The 23,361-nt window shown below is 40.4% G+C and overlaps 1 protein-coding gene across 2 annotated transcripts in view; it reads right to left on the bottom strand.

Moving 5' to 3' along the window:
• Positions 1-11,121: 11,121 nt before the first annotated feature.
• Positions 11,122-23,361, bottom strand: part of LOC131239753 (probable protein phosphatase 2C 33) — a 33,933-nt gene continuing 21,693 nt past the window's right edge. For both annotated transcript variants that reach the window (XM_058237609.1, XM_058237610.1), the window contains exon 5: positions 11,122-11,952. In XM_058237609.1, coding sequence (XP_058093592.1) covers positions 11,494-11,952 — 459 coding nt within the window. In that variant the 3' untranslated portion in view covers positions 11,122-11,493. The remainder of the gene's footprint in view (positions 11,953-23,361) is intronic.

The raw sequence follows: 23,361 nt of genomic DNA, 5'->3' as shown, positions 1-23,361 counted from the left end.
TGCCTCGTCTTCTCCATCCCCTTGGTTAATAACAGTAGTGAGTGACTGAGGTTGGTCAACCGTATGCAAGGGTTCTGTCTCATTGGCCGTTGTTTCTTGGATTGGAGGAAGACAAAGAAGTTCGTTACTCAAAGTTCCTTCAGAATTAGTAGCCTGCTGCTCTATTGCTTCGACAACTTTGCTAACTTATTTAATTTGTTGAATTATTGGTTTAGGAACAACTTGCCTTTCCACAATCAACAACTCCCAAATTACTATAAGTAAAGAAGACAAGGTTAGAAAGAAAATGATTTTAAAAAAAAAATGTGAAAAGACAGGTATGAAAGTAACATCCACCTAAGTCGGAATGGATAACGACGATGGTGACGGTACACCCCTCTTGAGTAGACATCATTCTTAAGCTCATTGGATCAACTTAATGCAGTAAAGCCCTTCAAGAGCCACCCTCTCTGATACCAATTGAAATTACACTTGGTGGGCTGACGGGCAATCCGCGGAAGCTTGGCGGAACTAAGGAATGATGGCTACGTCCTAGAGAAGAGGTGATTAGGACCAAATAAAATTTTAGCCAATTAAATACAATTGCTTAACTTAAACTAATATATAAATTAAAATAAATAAAACAATTTAACACTAAGGCTTCCAAGCCATTAGTGGGTCTAATCATATACACTATATATGATTTGATAATGAAGCAACTAGTCTATAAATATGATAGTGTACGTGTGTGTGGGTTGTGCTACCTATTAACTCCTAGCATTCATCTAACCATTCATACATATAATTAAACATTTAATCACATAAGCATAATTAAACAAGTGCTTAAAAAAGAATCTCAGACACAGGCATATATAAATAGTTCGGTTTTCTTACTCCACTCTCGATAGACGCAATCAACTAATGAGTGTACTGGATTTTACTATTGAGGGTTTTAAATCAAGTTCACCTCTAACCTTTACAATCCTACATAATGACTGACTCATGTAAGAAACTCGATGTGGTTTTTCTATAAGATCACCACGAACCTTGGTCCTACATAAGAACCTACTGGCATACACTCCCAAGGACCTACGTTTACTCTCATCAGAGGCTCCCACGGATACTAACATGTATACACCTATGTCCTGTGAATCTAGCCCTATACAAGAGCCTAAGTCCTACATAAGAACCTTTTCAAGTTTGGATGACAAACTATTACCCTCAATCCTATACAAGGAAAGAGAGTATGAACTCACTCAATGACACTTACTTTTGAATTGGGCCCCATTGATGCGTCATTCTTGAGTCGCTTCTTCAAAGCTCTCATGTGCTTGAATCCGCTCCTCGATTGCTCCCCCAATCATCATACCGATGTGTAGCCGATACTTTAGCTCCAAGATCAAATACCTTATATGCGATGCTCCGATGTGGTGACCAAAGTGATGAGAGGTTAGGTAGAATCTTCTACAACTAATGAGAAGTTGTAATACTTACATGATTTACGTAGAAGAGTTTTCTAAAGGATTTAAACAAGAATATACCTACAGAGGTTGGGTCTAAACTCTAGAAATAGTGGAGATTGAGTTTATCTTCAACATTGAAGTTGGTATCCTCATTAGAGTCGTAAAGCTCAAGAAGATGAATCAAATCTCATCGACTATGAGTCTTAGGATGTAGGATATAATTGGGGATTCACCTAAGCTTTAATTACACTAAACACCATAAAAATGCCCAAGGATTGGATCTCCTTTAATATAGGAATTAAGTTCCAACTGCTATAAAATAAGCAAAAACGACTAGTCTTCGATTGCACTGAATTGGATAGGAAAGCCGCTGGATAAAATTGGGCACTTTCGGTCGCACCGAATGTGGTCTTCGATCTCACACCAAAAGTGGTTTTTGGTAAAACTGAAGGTGGCATTCGGTTGCCGACGAATTACCCAGAATTTTTCTCCAGTCCATTGTCCTGTTTTAGCCATTTTTGATCGTGCCGAAGGTGGGTTCGGTGAGACCGAAAGTTATTGAAATTGTTTAGTTTTCTAGCAACATGGGACCTTTAAAACTAATTTAAAGATAATCAATAAAATGTTTATATATTAGGTTTAAAATCATCCACAAGTTTAGGTTATTTTAGGTCAAGGGTTAGGGTCACTAAGATACCATATTTACCTGTTCTTTACTTATTGGCACTCCACCTTCACTTATGTCTTCAATCTTCAGTTTTCATAGGCTCAACCAACTATATGACACAAGAACTCACGTGATTGACAAATAAAATATATAAATCAATATACTAAAAACCTTCAATTAAACATTGAGTCGAGTATGACTCTAATATGCCCGCACATCATATCACACACAAAATCTAAATACATGCCCTTGATCACAATATGACTTTAATTGAATTCGGCCAATGGATAAGTTGGACGTGGTCCACTAGAAGAACGGACAGCAGTGACTTATGATCCAACCAGTTGGCTATGAGACCTCATTTGTAAATCTACCGTGGCATGTTAGGATTTTCACAGGTCCTGATCCAGGTAAGCCACAGAACCTCAAGATCCCTCTAATTACTTTCACTAGTTCACTTCTCTGAAAAGTAACCTATTTGTTTGATGTATTCATTTATTTTTAAAGGTAACTTTTGCTTTTCAAAACTAATTAAAAATATACAAAGAGTCAGTGGAATCATTACTTTCAAAATCAGAACCCTATATCCTTTGACCACATTGAAAGATTAAGACTGTCCTATGTTTGGGGCATGGTACACTCTTTGTGAGATCCCATTCTGCTTTGCATTTTGTATAAGTGAGGGTTTAGTCATTCAAACAATTTTGGAAACAAAAAAAATAGAGCTGGGGATTTCCCCATCCCCCACTCCTTTATTTACAGGGAGGTTTACAAAGAACTGACTATTTAATATGGAGTTTATAATCTGGTTCCTTTCTCCGCCTTCTGTCACGAGCTCGTACGAGCAAATGGGTGGTGCCCACCATGAAAATAGGCTCTGACCATTGAGTGTGTCACCAATGTTAGGCTAAGGGCCAAAAAATTAGTTCCATCTGTGATTCAAGTTTGGAAACAATGTACATGCAATCTTGCCCTCAAAATTGTTTTCATTAGTGTAGCTCACATAAACCATGGAGGGGTATGAATTTTGGTCCACTGGCCTAAATTTTTATATGGAATCTAATGGTTGGAGCGAATTTTATAACATTATGATGGTGGCCTTATAAAAAAATCAACGGTAGACATCTCTCCTAATTGTTTCCTTTGGTGTTGACATAGGGATGAACGTGATGAGGTCGATCACCGTCTTCCTCAAGGATAACTACTCCGAATCCATGGAGCTTCTCTGGACTCCTCACAGAGACTTCTCAAATCCACGAGGAAAAAAAAAGAATTTAACCCTTTAAATAGGGATACCAAGAAGAAATTTCAGAATTAAACTACAACTAAAACTCCCTAAAATTCGTAACTTACTATAAATAGTAAATTTACTATTTATAGTAAGTGACCTATGTGGCTTAACCACGTTATTCTCTTAAATTTTCTAAACACTTTTCATGTTGGACCCAACTCCTAAAACCCAAAGGATGAAGAGTTATAATTAAACCAAAACTTACTAAAAATAGTAAAAACAGAAATAAACATAGAATACGACCATGGATATGAGGGAATCTCGCAAATTCGGCATGGGCAACTGGCTATGGTAAAGTAGCTCGTCCTACCTAGAATCATATATTGTATGTCGAGTAACTCATTCTGGTTTGCGAGATATGCATGTTTTAATGATCTGACGGTCTTGATGACTTCTGCCTCTGATCGGGCCTTCTCCATCTTGGACATGACAGTGCCGGCGACCCGCTCTACATTAGGTGTGGCCCACCAAAATCATAAGTCAGCTAGATTTTCTGATCTCTAGGCCTAATATGGGATTAAATATCTAGTGGTTGGAGTTTACATACATCATGGTGAGCCCCATAAAATTCAAGATGCCATCCATGCTATTCCATTATAATTTCTTGAATACTCTCTGTACGGTTATTAGGGAGGCGGGACTTGTTTTTTGGCAGGGCCCACTGTGATGTGTATGAGAAATTCACTCTGACCATTAGATGGGCAATCCCGATTTAGGACCATAGACAAAACATCAGGTTGAATTGTGATTTAGATGTGATTTTTATAGGACCCACCGTAATATTTATATGAAATTCAGTCCAACCATTAGATGCCACACTGAAATTTAGGCATGTGCCCTATAACTCAGGCCCATCATAACTTAGGTGGGCCCCAAAGAAAATAGTTTGGAGGGAGATTGTTGTTCTATACACACTTTTCAATCATATGATCCCAATGGGAGTGATTTTTATCTGCCCTTAGTTTAATATGAGGAGTGAATTTTAAATAAATATCACAGTGAGGTTCACCCAAGCAGCCAACCCATTTGCTTGCACACCCACCAACGGGCAATTTTATTTTATTTTATTATTATTGTTATTTTTTACCAATGCATAGGGAGTCGAGTCATAGTTATAAGGATTAATGAGGTTTATTATTATTATTATAACACGGGAATGTTAATTTTTTATTAAGTAAGTAGTTTTTTATAATATTTGAAAAAATAAGAAAAAAGAACAATAATCTAAAGAGCACCAAATAACAAACACAATTAGTCGGATCAAACCATTGATATCATAGGTTCACCGTGTCCGGACCAGAATCTGCCAAGATTGGAAGAAATCCTAACCCTTGAAGTGTGGCTGATCAATAGATGCACAATAGAAGTTTTGACCAAGAAAAAGAATTAATATTATACAGCTAGGACCTTCCAATGTAGGCCGTTATCAATATCTTTTTACCATCAAACCCAATTTGTACTGTGCAACCTTTTTGCAGGCTTGTATAAGTCCTCTTCAAATCCTTTTCTTCTTCTTTATTTAACTATTAGCATTTCTAGTAACAGCCCAAAGAACGAGTACTATCGTACGCAAAACCAGACGTATCCTTATTTGCATAACCTAAAGAAATTGGATTCTGTGCTGCACTTTTATTGTACTGAGTAAACTCTGTTAATTCTATTGTAATTGTATGTGGTTAATTATCCATGCCGGCCATCCATTTTTTCAGCTCATTTTAGGGGTTGAGCCTAAAATAGAAACAAATCCAAAGCTCAAGTAGACTACACCATAGGAAACAGTGCGAATAATGATTTCCACTGTTGAGACCTTGTTAGGGCCAGTGATGTTATTTGTCATTAAACTTGTTCATGAGATCACACAGACATGGATGAAGGATGAACATAAATATCAGCTTATGTTTATTTGTCATTCAACTTGTTCATGAGATCACATGGACATAGATGAAGGAAAAACACAAATAGCAGCTTGATCCACAACTTCCATGGCCTCCAAGAATTTTTCAACACTAGACATTCAATTCACACTCTTTTCCGTTGTATGGTCCACTTGAGCTTTGGATATGCTTTGCTTTTGGGCTCAAGCTCTAAAATTATCTAGTAAAATGGATGGACAGAGCAGATAAAATAAATAAATCTTGGAGGCCCCACAAAGTTCACTCAGTACGCAATCCGCTTCTACCGTGGACAACCGCACATGTCCATGGGTTGTCAAAATGCACAATGTACATTTGGACCAACAGTCAAATATGTGATCATTAGACCATGGATTGGTTTCCCTAGTGGAGAGGTGGAATTCATTATCAATGACAAATTTATCTTCGGTGCACTCATGGATCATATTTATCCATACAAATGCATGACATATTTCTACGAGGCACATGTGTGATCATCTAAGTTCAAGAATCCCACATGTGCGTGTGTTCTACCATCAAGCAATAAAAAAATATGGCACATGTGTAAATGTATTACGAACTAGATTTTAGTTTTCCGCATCTACCAAAATCTATCCTTGCCATGATCAGTATGTTTGACAAATAAAGAATAAAAAAACTTGTCAACAATAATATATCCATGACTAGATAGCCTTGGCAGCATACTATGGACTGTTAATTGCTAAATGCTAGGTAATATCAAGTGAGGTAATATCAAGTGTAGGATTGTGGTGTAATAATAAACTTGAAAGTCCTAGGTCAATCCATAGGAAATGCGAGAGCACAAGTTAAACTAATCTAAAGCTAAATATTTTGTCTAGGTTTTTAATCCATCAAATAGTCTAAGAATAAAAATAATAAGAATAAAGTATTAAGGATTCATGGATTCACTTCTAATAATCACAACGCATATTTCATCGATTCATATTCTACAACTCAATTAGAATCGAATTTCAATTCGTTTTAATAGTCAGATCAAACAATTAAACCAATCTCAATAGCCAACAATATATGATATCAATTAAAAGATTCTCTTATGAAGCACTAGGATATCAATCACAGGAAATTCAAAGCATCTATTGTTCTTGGAATTTATAATAAATAAAGAAATTTTACAGATTGATCCATTCTCTAAATAAGAATTTTAATTGCACTTTCAAGCATCCAATGTAATCGGAGTTGATAATAAATCAAATATGAAACAACACAAAAGCTTTAAAGTGAAATTTAAATATATTTTAATTAACTAATCATCATTCAAATTCAAAGTATGAATAATAAACTAAAATATTCAAATTAACTACGAGCTTCACCACTTAGTTTTAACTAGGAGATTAGTTAAACATAGTTAACTAAAAACAAAAGAAAAACATAAAGATCTATTAGAATCCGTGAAGAAATTGAAATGAAAGGACATTGTCGGTACTCCACCCGAGCTCTTTCTTTCTCCCTAAACTCTAAACGATTATTTGGGATGTCTTAGGTATCCAAATTTATAGTTTTGAAAATCCAACTTTCTCACTTTTCTACAAAATTCGCAAATCGACTTTAATTAACGCACTTGCCCCTTTTGTCAATGGGAGCTCAATCAAATTGATAGATCGTCGATGGGTGTCGATGGGATCAAAGAGGTCTTCGATCAGATCAATTTGGAAATATAGTTTGTCCAGCAATTAAAATTGAAAATTCATAAATTTTTCTATCAGATCGAAGCCATCTTCGATTGGATCGAATGGTCATTTCTGCAATTTTCATAATTTTGTCTTTCTGGTCTTAGAATTTTGAGGATTTGATTTCTTAGCCCTAAATTTTCAAGACTCTTTTTCATTAGTTTCTTCACTTGTTTTCAAGTATCATTCGATTTCCTCTTGATCTTCTTTGGTCCACATGCTCAAATATCATTGATCTTTATCCTTTGAGCTCTCAAATCTTCTAATGCTCTACTCTTGATCACCTTTATGCTTTAATTTGACATTTTGAGTGCGTATTCTTCTTTGGCTCCAACATCACCTTGCATGTAGATACATATCTTATTAGATCAATTTAATACTTGAATGCATGAAAAAATAATGCATATACAAGAATAGATATTCAATATTTCTCAACACTACAACTTTTAACCAAATCCAAGCATGCCTTTAAATTCTGTAAAGGAATTTGCTTGTTTAATAATTTAATATTTCAAAATCTCATTCAATCTCAATGTTTTGAATATGCATCTTTCTTGAGAGATCCAATGATAATAGAAGAAATTAAATTTTACTTGGATCACCAAACTTATTACATATAAAGATCCAACTTAACAAAACCTGATTCTGCGTCGAAAAATGCTCTCATCAAAGTCATTTCTCTCTCTGTTATTATTACTATTTTTTTTTGGAGGATTGACTCGAAAATAATAATAATAATAATAAAGTAAATAAATAAATCTAGCTTTTGAGATATTGTGTTGCAAAATTCTTCAATCATGTAGGCTTTTTAGTCATTTTAGCCTGACCCAATCTGATTTTATATGTACATGTGTTATACGCTACAAATATATCATTCTAATCCTTAGTTAAGCAACGTCTTTAGCCTGAATATGGACCACAAATATATCATTCTAATCCTTAGTTAAGCAACCTACTTAGCTTGAACATGGACCGTTGGTTTTCGTTGGTTTCATTCCCTTAAAATGTCCAATTTTTTGTTCATGCGTGGGCCACTAGATCAACAGATAGATTAAAAAAAGTTTTAGTTAATAGGGATTTTATCAAATTTCAGGCATGTTACGCCCTGACCCAACCAATTTTTCGGGACCCAGACTTGGGCTTTCTGTTATAGGCCCAATCCAAACTCAGAACATTGCCACCCCCTACTTCAAAATGGTCTTTGAGTGTCATGACCTAAATAAGGCTTTGTTCCAACTGAGTTGGGGTGTTTAACATTAACAAAAAAAAAAAACAATGAATCATTAGTTGATAGCCCCACTGGCATGTGCCAACATGGCACGTGCGGGACTTCTGATCAGCTATGCACATATAAGGCAGGACCCACCATAGATGATACACACAAAAATTCATGCCTTTCAACTATCAATAGGTAATACGTTGCCTATCCTATAGTTGAGTGTGTCTAGCCAATAATCATCACCGTTGATGCCACCTGATGAACTACTCAGATGCAATACACGTGTGTTAATGTACGGATGTAGAGGGATGTGAGGGCCGATGTCAGTCTGTGCAAACGAGGCCCACGGTCCAGTGATCCAGACCATTGTTCTGATGGGCCTCACAATGGATAGACCACGGCAGATCAATCATACTATCGGGGACCTTCATATAGACCTCTAAGAGAAGAATTATATCAACTGTCCACATTCGATCACAGAAAAGGGCCAAAGATCATATGGCAAGGATTTCTCGTATAAGGGATCTCCTGGGCATGCCCCATCCATGGTGGGGCATATCAGATCAACAGTCAAGATAACTGAGTCAGGAACCCACACTTGTATTAGCTGAAACCAGGAGACAGCATAAGTTGGGTTTTTCTTGCAGCCTCTTCACTCTGGGGTTTTTCAAAAATTGAGGTTTTTCTCGAGATATTCTCAGTAAAATCTGGCCAAAAAAAAAAACATTTAGAAATATTTATCGTAAAATAATAATAATAATTTAAATTTTAAGTTGAGTTTTGTTAATGTCCCCGAACCTAGGAGTAGACCATGGTGCAAAAATCATGTCAATTGGGAGATCCTAAGCTTCTGAACAATAGCATGAAAATGGACAGTCAAGATTGACTGGACAAACAAAATAGGTCCAATCATCATTTTCAAACATATGCTAGATAGATCCAACTTTGTATTTCTTATGTTTCTAAAGTAACACTTTGATTTAATGACTCTAAGCATGTGATTTATGGCTCATAAACAATGGACAAGTGTAGCAATTTGGCCCCATTCAAAGGTTAGGATCATTCGATTGCATGGGTAGTTGTAATAAATTGACAACATTCAAAGGGATAGGATCATCCAATTAGTGTGATTCTTACACCATGGTGGATGTTTGTAACAAAGTGGCTCCATTCAAAGGGTTAGGATCATCTGATTTGTGTAATTCTTGTACCATCGCTTGCTCCTGTTTGTGTATGAATGAATGAAGGGTTCAAAACGATAATAAGTCACTCTGTGGGGATGGTAGCAACCCAAACTTCCAATGAGGTCAAGCTCTGTGGGGCCACTGTGATATGCGTTGGACATCCACACCATTAATTAGAGGTACCCTTCCAAGTGGGCCATGGGCCTAACAATCAGGCTAATCCAATGACTTAGGTGTGCCACACCATAGACAATGGTTGAGAGTGGATGCCCACCAATTGAAACCTTCCTAATTTTCATAAATTGTTCATTAGCCCCGCAAAGATGTAGTTGAGACATCCAACTCATCCATGATGTGTCCCATTTAGATGAGGGGTCACATCAAATTTCAGGCCTTTCCAAAAAACTCAGGTGGACCCCACCAAGTGCTTTTAGATGTTTTAAGCATGATCTTACATGATTTGAGATTACGTGGCTCACTTGAATTTCAAATACAAAAGTAACTTTTGGGACATCCCATAACCTAGAGAGGACCCACCAAATGAGGTGCGAATGTCTAACACATCACGGTGGGGCCCACAGAGCTGGACTCATGGGAAGTTCCTGTAAGGTCGACCTCATAGAACTTTTTCCCATACATGCATATGAGGTCAACCTCATGAGAAGCTTCACCATGATCTATGTCAGACAGCCACCCCATCAGTCAGATGCACCCTTCCATGGTGGGCCATAGGCCTAAAAATTAGGCCAATTCATGACTAAGATGAGCCACACCTTAGACAACAGTTGAGAGTGTATCTATCCATTGAAACCTTCGTGATGATTTATTAGGTCCACGTTCAGACAACCAGCCCATCTATCGTGTCCCACTTGGATGAGGGGTCACACCAAGTTAAATTCAGGTGAGCCTCAGCAATCCTTATAGAGGTTTTAGGCATTATTTCACACAGTTTCGGATGGTGTAGGCTATTTGAATTCTAGATAAGGGTGATTTTTGGCGTATACCATGACCTAGAGGGGACCCACCAAATGCATGAGGTGGATGTCTGACACATCTCTCACACACACATATAGTCTGACACACATCTCTCTCTCACACACATATAGGGAAATGGTTCTATGCACCTCGTGGGAACTTCCCGTGAGGTTGAGCTGTATGGGCCCACCATGATGCGTGTCGAAAATCTTCCCTATCAGTGAAATGCACCATTCCATGTTGGGCCTCGGGCTAAAAAATCAAGTCAATCCATAAGTTATGTGGGCCACACCACATACAAAAGTCCAGAGGGGTTACCCTCCCATTAAAACATTCATAATCATTTGTTGAGCCCACCAAGATGTGGTTCACAAATCCAGCCCATCCATTATGTGTGTCCCACACGAGGGGTCAGACCAAGTTTCAGACAACCAAATTTTAGGAGGGCCCCACCAAGTACTTTTACGTTTTAGGTATGTCTTCACATGATTTTAGATGGTATGGCCCACTGAGTTCCGTATACGGCTGATTTTTGGGATATCCCATAATTTAAAGGGGACCCATCAATTGCAAGGTGTTGATGTTTGACACGCATCACAGTGGGGCCCACACAGCTCGACCTCATGGGAAGTTCCCGCGAGGTTAAAAAAAAATCTGGAAATAACATCATTTCTTGTATTTTTTGCATTATTATCACAAGATTTTCAAAATCTCGGCCATATTTGTCACACTGTCACATCACTGACTCTCTACTTTCCACTCACCATTTTATTCCGAACAACATATTTACTAACTATTGTCATGATAACAAATCACAAGAAATAAAATTTTAAAAAAAGAAAAAAAAGAAAAAAAAGTGGAGAGTTGGATTTTACAAAAACTTCAATCTACCCACGCAAAAGAGACAGAAAGAAAGGACGGCCCAGACACACTAATAAAGCTGGGCCCACCACCTCTCCAATCAGAAGCAACAAATACTCCCTCCCCCGGGCACTTACGGTGGATAGGGAAAGAAAAGGGAAATAATAATAATAACAACAACAACAACGATGATGATAATAATAATAATAATAAAACTTTCTTTCTTTCTTTTTCTTTTTTCCAGCTGAGCAAACTAACCGTTTCTTCCTGACGACTTTTGAATTTCAGGCCTCTTCTGGTCTCCACCAGCTACAAACCTTGGGAGGGTCAACAATGTGTTCACACGAGAGACCCCCTCCAGCGCCAACCACTCATCTGCTGCTCCCCCAGTGGGGCCCAACAGCTTCGATGCTTCCCCACCCTCCTCCGGAACGATCTCATTACAGGTCCGGACGGTGGCTGACCATTCCAATGGATCTTCTTGCTTTTCGTTGGCCATATCCAATCCTTCGACAGACCTCTTGGAATTGCCGGTGTCTGGGTTGGAGTCAAGAAAGAGGCAGACAACGGCACAGTCATCAACCTTGGAAGTTGGGTATTTGAACCTCCAGGCTCGGACCGCTGACTCAACCAGGGCTCGAGCTGCAGAGGACCTAGCCGGGGCAGAAGCCACTATGTCCACCACTTCTTTGTTGGAGAGGACGTCCCAAATCTGCAAACATTGACGCCTGGGATTAGATGCCAGGCTACTGTACAGAAATGTAGTTGAAATTTGTACAAGGAGAGGAATTATAGAATACAGAATAGGAGGGTTTTAAAGGTAAGTGGCTGCAATGCAGAAATTTAGTAGACATTTTTTACACAAGGAATAGAAATATAGAGCCCATGATTGAGCCATCTGACTGTCCAACTCAGAGACTGGAGTTCCCCAAAAAAATCTTAAGGGGCCTTTTGAATGCACCCTCCAAAGTGGCGTTTGGATGCAATTTGCAAACCATTGGTTCACCATCCCGCTCGACAAAATAGACTCTAAAATGCTGACTCGACAAAAACCAATCCATTCATTTTTGTCAAGATGACCAAAAAAGCAAGGCTTGAAAGCCCCTTCAGCACAAATGTGTCCAAACAGCCCCCAAATAGGAAGATCCTACCCCATCAGCAGGAAGCAAATAGACAGATATGAGAACCACAAAGTAAATTAAACAGTTGAGATATAAAAAACTTGAAAAAGGAAAAATATCGAAGACTCCGTATCATTCAATGCAGGATTTTCAGTGCATCAGTGTGGTCCATAAGATCGACTGTCTAGATCACTGAACTATTGGGTCCCATAAATGGAACTAAAAGCATCAGCAAACAGTAAGTGCACTGACGTACAGGGCCTAATAATTCTATAGAAGACTACATCATAACATAGTTTTGCTAGGACCATATTCATCTCCATTCACAGCAAATGTACAAACCTGGCAGAGAACAGTATACTAAGTTTCACAGTTAAAACCTTGGGGCAGCAATTCACTTTTACCAATAACTGCCTCAACACGAAATTGGTATTGTAGACCTCCTCTTTCAAATAACAGATGCTTCTCATTTCTATATTGCTTCTGATTAGTAGATCATCATCATCATGATTATAGCCATGTCCCAGCTATAGTCTTAGGAATCCTGTTTGGCTAAAAGGCCCGAAACTTCCTATCTAGGGGCCTGTATTTGGTAAGCGAAACGCTCTCTCTTCTCAACATCTCTATCCAAGTCCTTTTAACTCTTCCCCGTCCTCCTTTTCAAGCCACTTCAACCCTAATCAAAGTTCACTTCTTATCAGGGCTCTTTGGTTTTCTGAGCACATGGCCAGACTCTTAGTATGTTTGAAAGATGATGAATTTTATTCAAAGGGCACAATGGCCAAAAAACAAAAGAAAAGGGAAAAGGAAAAATAGTAGCTTGGCCAACCAGCAGCCACAAAGCTCAAGGCTCCCACTCCCTGAACAAAAACAACTTTGTAGCAATCCCGCCCGATGGTAAGCAGCAGTTATTTCTCTCCCTTCAATGGACCAGAGACACGCAAGCAAAGCTAGCTGCCACTTCGCCCTGCCTTTAGAGTGGGGATCTCCCTTGTGCCACTCAAGAAAAAGACCCTCTATAGAATTAGGCATCACCCATGGAGTCTTGAAGAATGAGAATGCTGGCCCACACCTCCCAAGTGAGAGGGCAGTGAATAAAAAGATGCTACACCGATTCCGCATCCCTCATGCACAGGAGGCAAATATTTGGCAGCAGCATACCTCTCTTATGCAGATCGTCTATAGTTAACACCCTGCTGCGACCAGCCAGCCACACAAACACAGCCACCTTAGGTGAAGCACCATAATGCCAGACAACCCCAGTATGACACCCAGAGTGAGAAGCACCAGAAAGAGACAGCGAGCTCAGAAAAGAGCAAACAGAAGCCCCCAGTCCAGTCTCTATGCCAGAACAAGGAATCATTCTCTTCCGGAGAGGGGCATAATCCTTCCAGATGAGAAGCCGAGATAATTCCAGCACTTCATCATCCGGTAAATGGCACCCGCAAGGGGGGGAAGCCATACCCCATCTGCGAAATATCGGACCACCAAAATGTTCGCATCAGGATATAGCCCCACAATATGTTGGGGAATTGTGTTTGGAGTGGGGCATCCCCTCACCAAATATCATCCCAAAAACTAATTCTTCCCCCATCTCCAACTGAGAACCTGATCCCCTCAAAAACTTATGCCGCTAACTTGGCAATAGACTTCCAGCAGGATGATCCTCTATAGAGACGATTGCTTAGTAAATGACCATTTTATGATAAGGGCCTGTCTGGATAATGAGATAAGAAAATATGATGACTTTTTCCCTGATAGGACGTTTCACAATGTTTGGATAGCAAGGAAATATTAGATTCCAAAAAACAATCATTACCCAAACACTAAAGTTAAATTCCTACACAAAATATGAGGTAAGACATGTGAGAGCTTTATCAGATTTCCACTTCCTATTCAAATAAGCCCCACCAAAATGGAATTGGTGGGAATCCAGATCTCAAGGAAAATTTGAGAAATCATCATTGGGTAATTATCACGGTTTTGATTTCTTTTCTTTTCTTTACCCACTATCCAAACAGGCCCTAACTCCTAGTGGATATCTCTAAAATATACCAAGATAGTAGAAAGAATAGTATGGACCCATAGACAGCCTCGGTACAGAGATCCAGAATTCAAGAGCCATAATTTTTCTCTTAATCATTACTTCAAGAAAGGCCAAATTGAAGAACACGGGACTAATGTTGGAGTTAATAACAAAGGAACTACAAGGTTGTTCTTAGACTTGGGATCACCTTATACAGTGAGATTTTTCAATCCCACTTGGAACAAGTCTCATTTGCTAATGCACTTGTTTCTTAAATAATGGTGTAGAAAAAGACTGCAGAACGACTCTTCACGAGAGTCAAGGCCCCTATGATTTCAACATCACAGCAGATGGGGTGACAATAGCATCCTTTCAGGGGATTTATGTAGGTTAACCAACCGATTAATCCCTTTTGGCGTCCCTTTAGAGAAGATCAAAATTGATGGGAATTAGGCATTCTTATCCCATGAGAAGAAAAGCAAAAGTATAGAGAACCAACTACCAAAAAAAAAAAAAAGAAAAAAAAAAAAAAAGAAGAAGTGCAATAACTTGCCCTTGTGCAGCAATCTAAGGCCACATGTACCAACATCTCCTGCTTGGCCTTTTGCAGCTTAGGATGCTGTGGATTTGCACTGACTTGTGCAGCTTAGGATGCTGTGGATTTTCACTGACTTCTGCAAACATCATTCAATATAACCTCCCTCCCTCTTTCTTCTTCTCTTCTTTACCTTTTATTATTTTGAGATGGCCGCGTAATCATCTCTCGTAAATGTGTGTGAGGCCCACTTTCATATAGATCCCTCGTAAAGGACAAAAGTGTGGCACCGTGTTTATAGCCAGATTTGAGATTGAAAATATGGTTAAAGGTAAGCATTGCAAGGGTTAAAGAATCAATGTAAATGTGAAGGTGTTGAAACAAGAAGTTTCATTAGGTGATCATGTTTGTTGATATACACTGGTTTCTGATATACGAACGGGGTTAGTTAAAGTTATTCGTTCCTCCTTGGGTGTTTTATTTCTCCATAATCAATGGATGTCAAGAATAAAGCCAGAAGTCTTTTTTCTCTATCTGAGTTGGAACTTTCATATTACATCGACTAAACTCAATGGGGCAAATTATTTGCAATGGACCACATGTTGTTCGGAGTATCTCCGATATTATCTGTCTCCGGCTTGACGATACCAATAACACTGGTAGCGATACCGATAACACCGATCGTGTCAGAAATTCCTAGTATCAGCAATGTATTGCTAAATAATGCCAATGTATCACCAATATTTTCGACAATGTAAATTCTAAGTGTCGCCTGTATCGCCAATGTATCAATATCTCCAATGTATCGCTAATATTTTCAACTGTGTAAATTCTAGGTGTCGCTTGTATCGCCAATGTATTGACGATATTTCAATAATATTGCCAATGTATCGATGTCACCAAAAATCTGTTTATTAAAAAAAAAAAAAAAATCCATTTCAATATTTTTGTTTATGGGTGCATGGTTGTATGCAATGATTAAATTGTTGACAATATTATCATTAACGTATCATAGGTGATATCGAGACCACATTGATGCAAGACATGAAATTGAAATATGATATGCAAGAATTCAAGCGTAGATCAAACTAATGCAAAACGATCACATAATAATTCCACATTCCACATAAGATATCAAACATTCAAGTAAAGGGAATTCTGCACGGGTCCAGGTCTACACGGGCTAGGACTGGATCAGTAAAATTATGGACCAAACAATGCTCAAAGGGAAATAAAATTCAGCCACATATGCATAGCAATCAGTCCTTAATCCAAGGGATTCCCCAATTTCAAATCAAGGAACCCTAGGGTGAGAAAAGGGGCAAATAAATTATGGAAGATGCAATCTAGGGTTAGGGTTATGAAAATAGGTATAAACAAAAGGAAAATAGGAAGAAAACCTAAACCTGGAACAACTCCCGCATGCGGACAACAGGTCAGGGCTTGGTGCACGTACACAATAGGCTGGCCGCACGTGTGGTGGGGGCCCGAATCCCCAAACTGCTTCCTTGACCTTGGTCGGCCAGGGGGGGACCTCAAACCCTCCAAGTTTCATCGCAATCCGATGTGCAGTCGACAATCTAATGTGCAGTCGAGGCGTGGTGCTCCGTCGAAGTTTCAGCCCTCTTGCAGGGCCAGATTCTGGAACTGGCTGTGGAAAGATGAACAACTGCAAAACAAGCGGATTTGAAGCGAAGATGATCGTAGAATGGATGAAATAAGATGGAGGGGTGGATTGGGATAAACGTGGCTTCACACCACGGTAGTTAGCCCTTCGAAAAGGGAGGGCTTCACACCCAGGTGAATTTAGCCCTTCGAAAAGGGAGGGCTTTGCACCCACTTGAATTTTTCCACAACTCAGAAACTCAGAGAGCAGAAAAACGCAATAATTTTTATTCAACTTCAATAATCCAAAAGAACTACAAGGGGTGCCTATTTATAAGAAAACCCTATACCCCAAAACTTGCACGAAGTGCACAACCTATTACTTGGCGATGAAGTAAACCAAAATAAAAACCAATCCAAAAAATCTAAAGCGTTCATGATGTTCTAAATAACATAAATAAATAAAACCTAAAATATGAACTTAATCCGACTAGTGGGCCACGATCATGAGATCCCATGATGGGCTTTTCTTGACTACCGGGCCCACTCTTTTGAATCAAAACTTCGTCTTCTAACTAGGAGGCCCTCCCTGGACGTCGTCATCGAGCCAGATCGACGGTGGGGCCCTATTTCTTCGTGCGTAGGGGGGTGACGTGCGTGCACGTGTGGGCGGCGTGCGTGCGCGTGTGCACATGATGTCCCCATCAACTCTCTCTGGCTGCGAAGATTTCGCCACTGGCGAAATAAAACTTCTGAACCACTCCAGGATGTCAGGGTCAAGTCTCTAAAGCTCCTTCTCAGTGAGCCACGTGCTATCTGAAGCTAGGCGTGACTTCCATTTAACCAGGTACTTCTGAAACCCGCCGTCTGACATTGAAACTATCTGATGGTCCAGGATATCCTCTATTTTCTCTCTGGGTGTGCGAAGGTTAGGTATGAGAGGTAGAGGCTGGGAAGAAAGGTCAAGAAGAGGACATGAATCAAGGGATAAATCTGGGAAATCAGGATGGGTGGGCGAAGGGCCGGACAAAGTATTAGCGGTCCCCTGAAAATTAACTAGATCTTCCACGTTGAATGTGGAACTAATCCCCATGGAAGGTGGAAGATCTACCTCATACGCATTGAGACCGTTTCGTTTTATAATTTTGAAGGGTCCAGCACTACGCGCGTGTAACTTACGAACGGCCCCCGGAGGATACCGCTTGAGCATGATGCAGACCATCACAATCCCCAATATTGAATTCTTTGAAACGTCTATGTTGATCTGCAGAAAATTTGTACTGTTCATTACTAGTAGTGATCTTTCGCTTGATTTCTTGATGCAATGAATGTATGTAATGCGCAAAAGACTCTGCAGACTCTGATGGCCTATGGGACAATGACATAGGGACAAGATCAACAGGCTTCCTAGGCTTGTAACCAGTAACGTCCTCAAAAGGACTTAGACCTGTGGACCTATTAACAGAACTATTGAATGCAAACTTGACTATGGGTAGTATGGTGTCCCCATGTCCTAGAATGCTCCCCCACTAAACATCGGAGCAAACTCCCTGGGCTCTTATTAACCACCTCAGTCTGACCATCAGTCTGAGGGTGGTAGGCAGAAGAAAATTGGAGTCTAGTATTCATCATGTGCCATAGTGTCTTCCAAAAGTAACTCATGAATCGCACATCATGGTCAGACACTGGTTTTTGGTAACCCATGCAGTTTGACGACCTCACTAAAGAACAGCTTGATAACATGAGATGCGTCAAAAGTCTTAGAACAAAGAATAAAGTGGGTCATCTTAGAGAAACAGTCCACAACAACAAATATGGAATCATGTTTACGAATAGTCTTGGGAAGTCTAAGCACGAAGTCCATACTGATGTCTTGCCAAGGGATGAATGAAACTAGCAAAGGAGTACATAATCCTGTATTTTGTTTATTTTGCTTTGCCAGTTGACAAGTACGACACTGCCCTATAATTTTGGTCACGTCTCGCTTGAGGTTTAGCCAATGAAACCTATCCTCCACCCGGGCAATGGTCTTGTCTCGACCAAAATGACCCGCAACCCCTCATGAATGTAACTCCCAGACGAGAAAATCGCGGAGAGAGGTGCGTGGTATGCACAAGCGGTCACTCCTAAACAAATATCCGTCTAAAGTCAAGTACTCACTACTAGCTCCTGACGAACTCTCTAACAACGACGCATACACAACTCCAAAATCTGGACACTCAAAATACTCTTCTTTGATACACTCGAGGCCCATAACTTCAACGCTCATGGAGTTGAGTAATGCGACTCGACGACTCAACGCGTCGGCAGGCTTATTCTCTACACCAGCCTTGTGCTTAAGCACAAAAGTGTACTCTTGAAGGAATTGAACCCACTTGGCATGCCTAGGGTTTAATTTCTTCTGAGAGTTCAGATATCTCAAGGCCTCATGATCCGAGAATAAGACGAATTCTTGCGGTAATAGATAATGACGCCAATGGCGCAGTGATTGCACTACCGTATAGAATTCTATCATAGGTGGAATATCTTTGTTTCGCCTCATTCAGTTTCTCACTAAAAAAGGCGACAAGGTACCCTTCCTGACTAAATATTTCTCCTATGCCGACTCCTGACGCGTTACATGCGACTTCAAAAGCTTTTGAAAAATCTGGAAGCCGCGTGACTGGAGCTTCAGTCATCTTGACCTTTATCTCCTTGAAGGCCTTCGAGGCTGCCTTTGTCCATTGAAACTCTCATTTTTTTATGCAATCTATGATGGGAGCCATAACGGAACTGAAACCTCGAATGAACCGCCTATAAAAGGTGGCTAAGCCGTGAAAGTTGCGCACCTCGTGAATATTGTAGGGTTCATGCCAATTGACAATGACCTTGACCTTCAGGGGATCCGCCGATATGCCCTCAGCTGACACAATAAAACCTAAGAAGATCACACTGGTAGACAAAAACGAGCACTTCTTTAGGTTGGCGTACAACTTCTCAGCCCTAAGGATCCCACAAACCTGCCTCAAATGGTTGAGGTGTTGCTCCTTGGTCATACTATAAATCAAGATATCATTATAGTATATGACCAGGAACTTCCCAATGAAGGGCATCAACACTTGGGTCATCACATGCATGAAAATGCTTGGGCGTTAGTTTAACCCAAAAGGCATAACTAGCCACTCGTATAGCCCATCCTTTGTTTTGAACGCTGTCTTCCACTCATCACCAAGGCGTACACGAATTTGGTGATAACCACTTTTGAGGTCAATTTTTGAGAAGATAGTAGCATTGGCCATCATATCCAACATGTCATCAAGACGCGGTATGGGAAACTAATACTTAACTGTGATTTTGTTGATGGCTCTATTATCAACACACATCCTCCATGTGCCATCCTTCTTAGGTGTAAGAAGGGCAGGCACGGCACACGGGCTCATGCTTTCTCATATGAAACCCTTCTCTAGGAGCTCGTCAATCTACCTCTTCAACTCATCGTGCTCCTTTGGATTCATTCTGTAATGCGGGAGGTTTGGTAGAGTCGCCCCAGGGATTAAATCAATGGCATGCTGTATATCCCTCATAGGGGGAAGCTCATTCGATAGATCATCAGGGAAGACATCACGTAACTCATGCACTAGTTGAATGGCCTCAGTGGGTAACTCTACACTAGCCTCTGGTACACTCTCCCTAGCCACAAGGGCGTATACCATCGAGTCCGCCTCCGTTTCTCGCCCAAAGTATTTGGCATTCAGGATATGGAGAGGTTTGAACTTGGACTTCGACTCCTTCACTTCTTTTGAGCCGTTCACACCACTCTGTGTGGTGGACTCCTTTCCAGTCATATTCTTGGGTGGCATAGGATTTAGCTTGACCTTCTTGCCCTCAAACCAGAATGTACACACATTTGAACGACCAAATATGGTGACATCCCTGTCATAGAGCTATGATCTGTCCAGAATGATATGGCCAACATCCATGGGAACAACATCACACCACAATGTGTCTTTATATGACCCAAATTGAATAGGAATAAGACAACGGTGTGAGACTAGAATGGAAGTTTCGTCTACCCAGGAGACTCTATAGGGTTGCAGATGGGCTTTCAACTTTAAGCCCAAATGGCTCAGTGCTAGTCGATGCCACATTGGCACAACTACCACTATCCAAGATCAACTTGCAACTCTTTTCTCCACATTTTGCATAAGTATAGAAGATCGTGTTGTGGCGTCAGTCATTAGTAATCTTGGCTTGAGCTAAAGCGCAACGCATAATTGCCAAGGTCGCAGACTCTTGCGCTCCTTCCTCATCACTAGGGGTCTCTACAGGCTCATATTCTTCCCCTTCGCCGTCACTCTCCGGGGGCACTACTTCTACTTGCCCATCAATGAAGAATACTTTGGTGCCCTCTCTCGTGCCGCACTGGTGAGCAAAATGACCAACCCCTAACACCTAAAACATCTAGTGGCCCTACTTCCACGTGAACTAGACCTGACAATCTCTTTACCCTTATCATCTTTAGGCCTGGGCTAAACATTATTGGAAGGTTTGTTTTAGAATCCTGTGTTAGGTTTAGCCCTAGAGGGGTTGGCCTTAACACCGAACTGGCGAAAGTCAAACCGCCTTCCCACAGATGCTTTAAGGTATTGCTCGACGTCTAACACTACTTGGTACAACTGTTCAATAGTATCTATGTCTTTGGCGAGCAATTCTCTTCTAATGTCAGGATGGAGGCCCGTTTTAAAACGAGCAAGGGTGAGTACTGGGTCCTCATCAACCTCATAGCGGGTCGAATACTCTTTGAACTTCTCGATATAGTCCGCAACACTCATGGAACCCTGTCGAAGAGACTGCCACTCCTCAATCAACCGTAAGTAATAAGAGAAAGGGAAGTACTTCTCTTTAAGTGTTTCTTTCATTTCTCTCCAATGGACTATTGGGAGTTCCCACGCTCTTTCTTTCTTTCGCTCAACCGTCGCCCAAAACCTCTTTGCTTGGCCCACAAGTTTCATCTTGGCGAATCGGACTGGTCGAACATCCGACATGTCATACCACTCAAAATAATGGTCCATATCCATCAACCAATCTAGAAAGACTTTAGGGTCCAAGTGGCCATCAAATGTAGGGGCATCTACTCTAACTCTCTTGAAGAGTTTGTGCATATGGGTCATATTGATCATGATGTCCCTCACGAGGGGGGTGCATAGGTGCGCACCCATGACTAACTCCTTGGCCGCCCCCATTCCTTGGTTTAACCTCCTAACCACCTGCCTGAGATTGGACATCTTCCCTAATGGTAAGGTTTGTCCCGAGGGAGGCCTCTATTTGGTCAAGGCGTTGATCTATGCGTTGTTACAAGCACTTACTCAGGGAATCAACTTGCTGGGTTAACTTGGCCACTGCTTCTTGCAGTTGCTCCATGTTTAGTGTAGGGTGTAAACCGAAACCGCAACCTATACGTGTGGGCATACACTTGCTAACTCCACCTAAGGACTTTCTAAGACGACTATATATAACTAAATACTAAATGATCCTATGAGACTCTATATGAGGGAACTATGCAGTTTACTAAAATCCAGCAATATAGTTGACAAAATAAGGGATTATGGACTCTTAAAAGCTACATGTGATGGACTGGATGCATGAAGGACTCAAACAAACTAACCTTAAACAAGTAATGTATTCACCTATAAGAATTGATGGGGACATCATGCGCACTCACGCCACCCCCTACACACGTACGCCAAAAGGAGGGCCCCGCTGTCAATCTGGATCGATGACGACGTCCAAGGAGGGCCTCTTAATTAGAAGACGGAGTTTTGGTTCAAGAGAGTGGGCCCGATAGCCAAGAAAAGCCCATCATGGGATCTCATGATCGTGGCCCACCAGTCGAATTGATTTCATATTTTAGGTTTTGCTTATTTATGATGTTATTTAGAACATCCTGAACGCTTTAGATTTCTTTGATTGATTTTTATTTTAGTTTACTTCATCACCAAGTGATAGGTTGCGCACATAGCGCGAGTTTTGAGGTATAGGGTTTTCCATACAAATAGGCACCCTTTGTAGTTCTTTTGATTCAATGAAGATTAATAAAAATTGTTGCGGTTTCCTGCTCCTTTTCGAGTTATGAAAACCTAATTAGGTGCGAAGTCATCCCTTCTTCGAAGGGCTAACTACCGTGGTGCGAAACCACATCTATCTCGATTCGCCCCCACCTTCTTCCATCCATATTTCTCCTCCTACAAGTATTCCATCTACAAATCCATCAATAGTTGTAGCCGTTTTTCTCTCTACAGCAGATTTCTAGAATCTGACCCTACAGGAGGGCTGAAACTTCGGTGGAGCACCACGCACAAATCGTGTATTGGATCGAGCTGAGATTTGGGCGTTTTGGAGTCCATCCTGGCCGACTAGGGCCAAGGTGGCCTTTTTCTGAATATTGGGCTCCACACACGTGCGTCTAGGCCATTGTTGCTGTCCGTGCGCGGGAACTGTCTTCCGGTTCAAGTTTTCTTCTTATTTTACCCTCTCATACCAGTTTTTCATAAACCCTAACCCTAGATTGCATTATCCTTAATTTATTTGTCTATTTTCTCACCCATAGGGTTCCTTGATTTGAAATTGAAGAACTCCTTGGATTAGGGATTGATTGTCATGCATGTGTGGTTGATTTCTACTTCCCTTTGAGCATTGTTTGGTCCATAATTTTACTGATCCAGTCCTAGCCTGTGTAGGCCTGGACCCGTGCAGATTCCCCTTTACTTGAATGTTTGAGCTTTTGTGTGGGACATGAAATTTTTATGTTATTGTTTTTGAATTAGTGTGATCTAAGCCTGAAATCTTGCATATCAT

Source organism: Magnolia sinica, chromosome 3 (assembly GCF_029962835.1).
Source record: "Magnolia sinica isolate HGM2019 chromosome 3, MsV1, whole genome shotgun sequence".
Lineage (NCBI taxonomy): Eukaryota > Viridiplantae > Streptophyta > Magnoliopsida > Magnoliales > Magnoliaceae > Magnolia > Magnolia sinica.
Note: the sequence above shows the minus strand (reverse complement) of the source record. Positions and strands in the feature narration are given on the sequence as shown.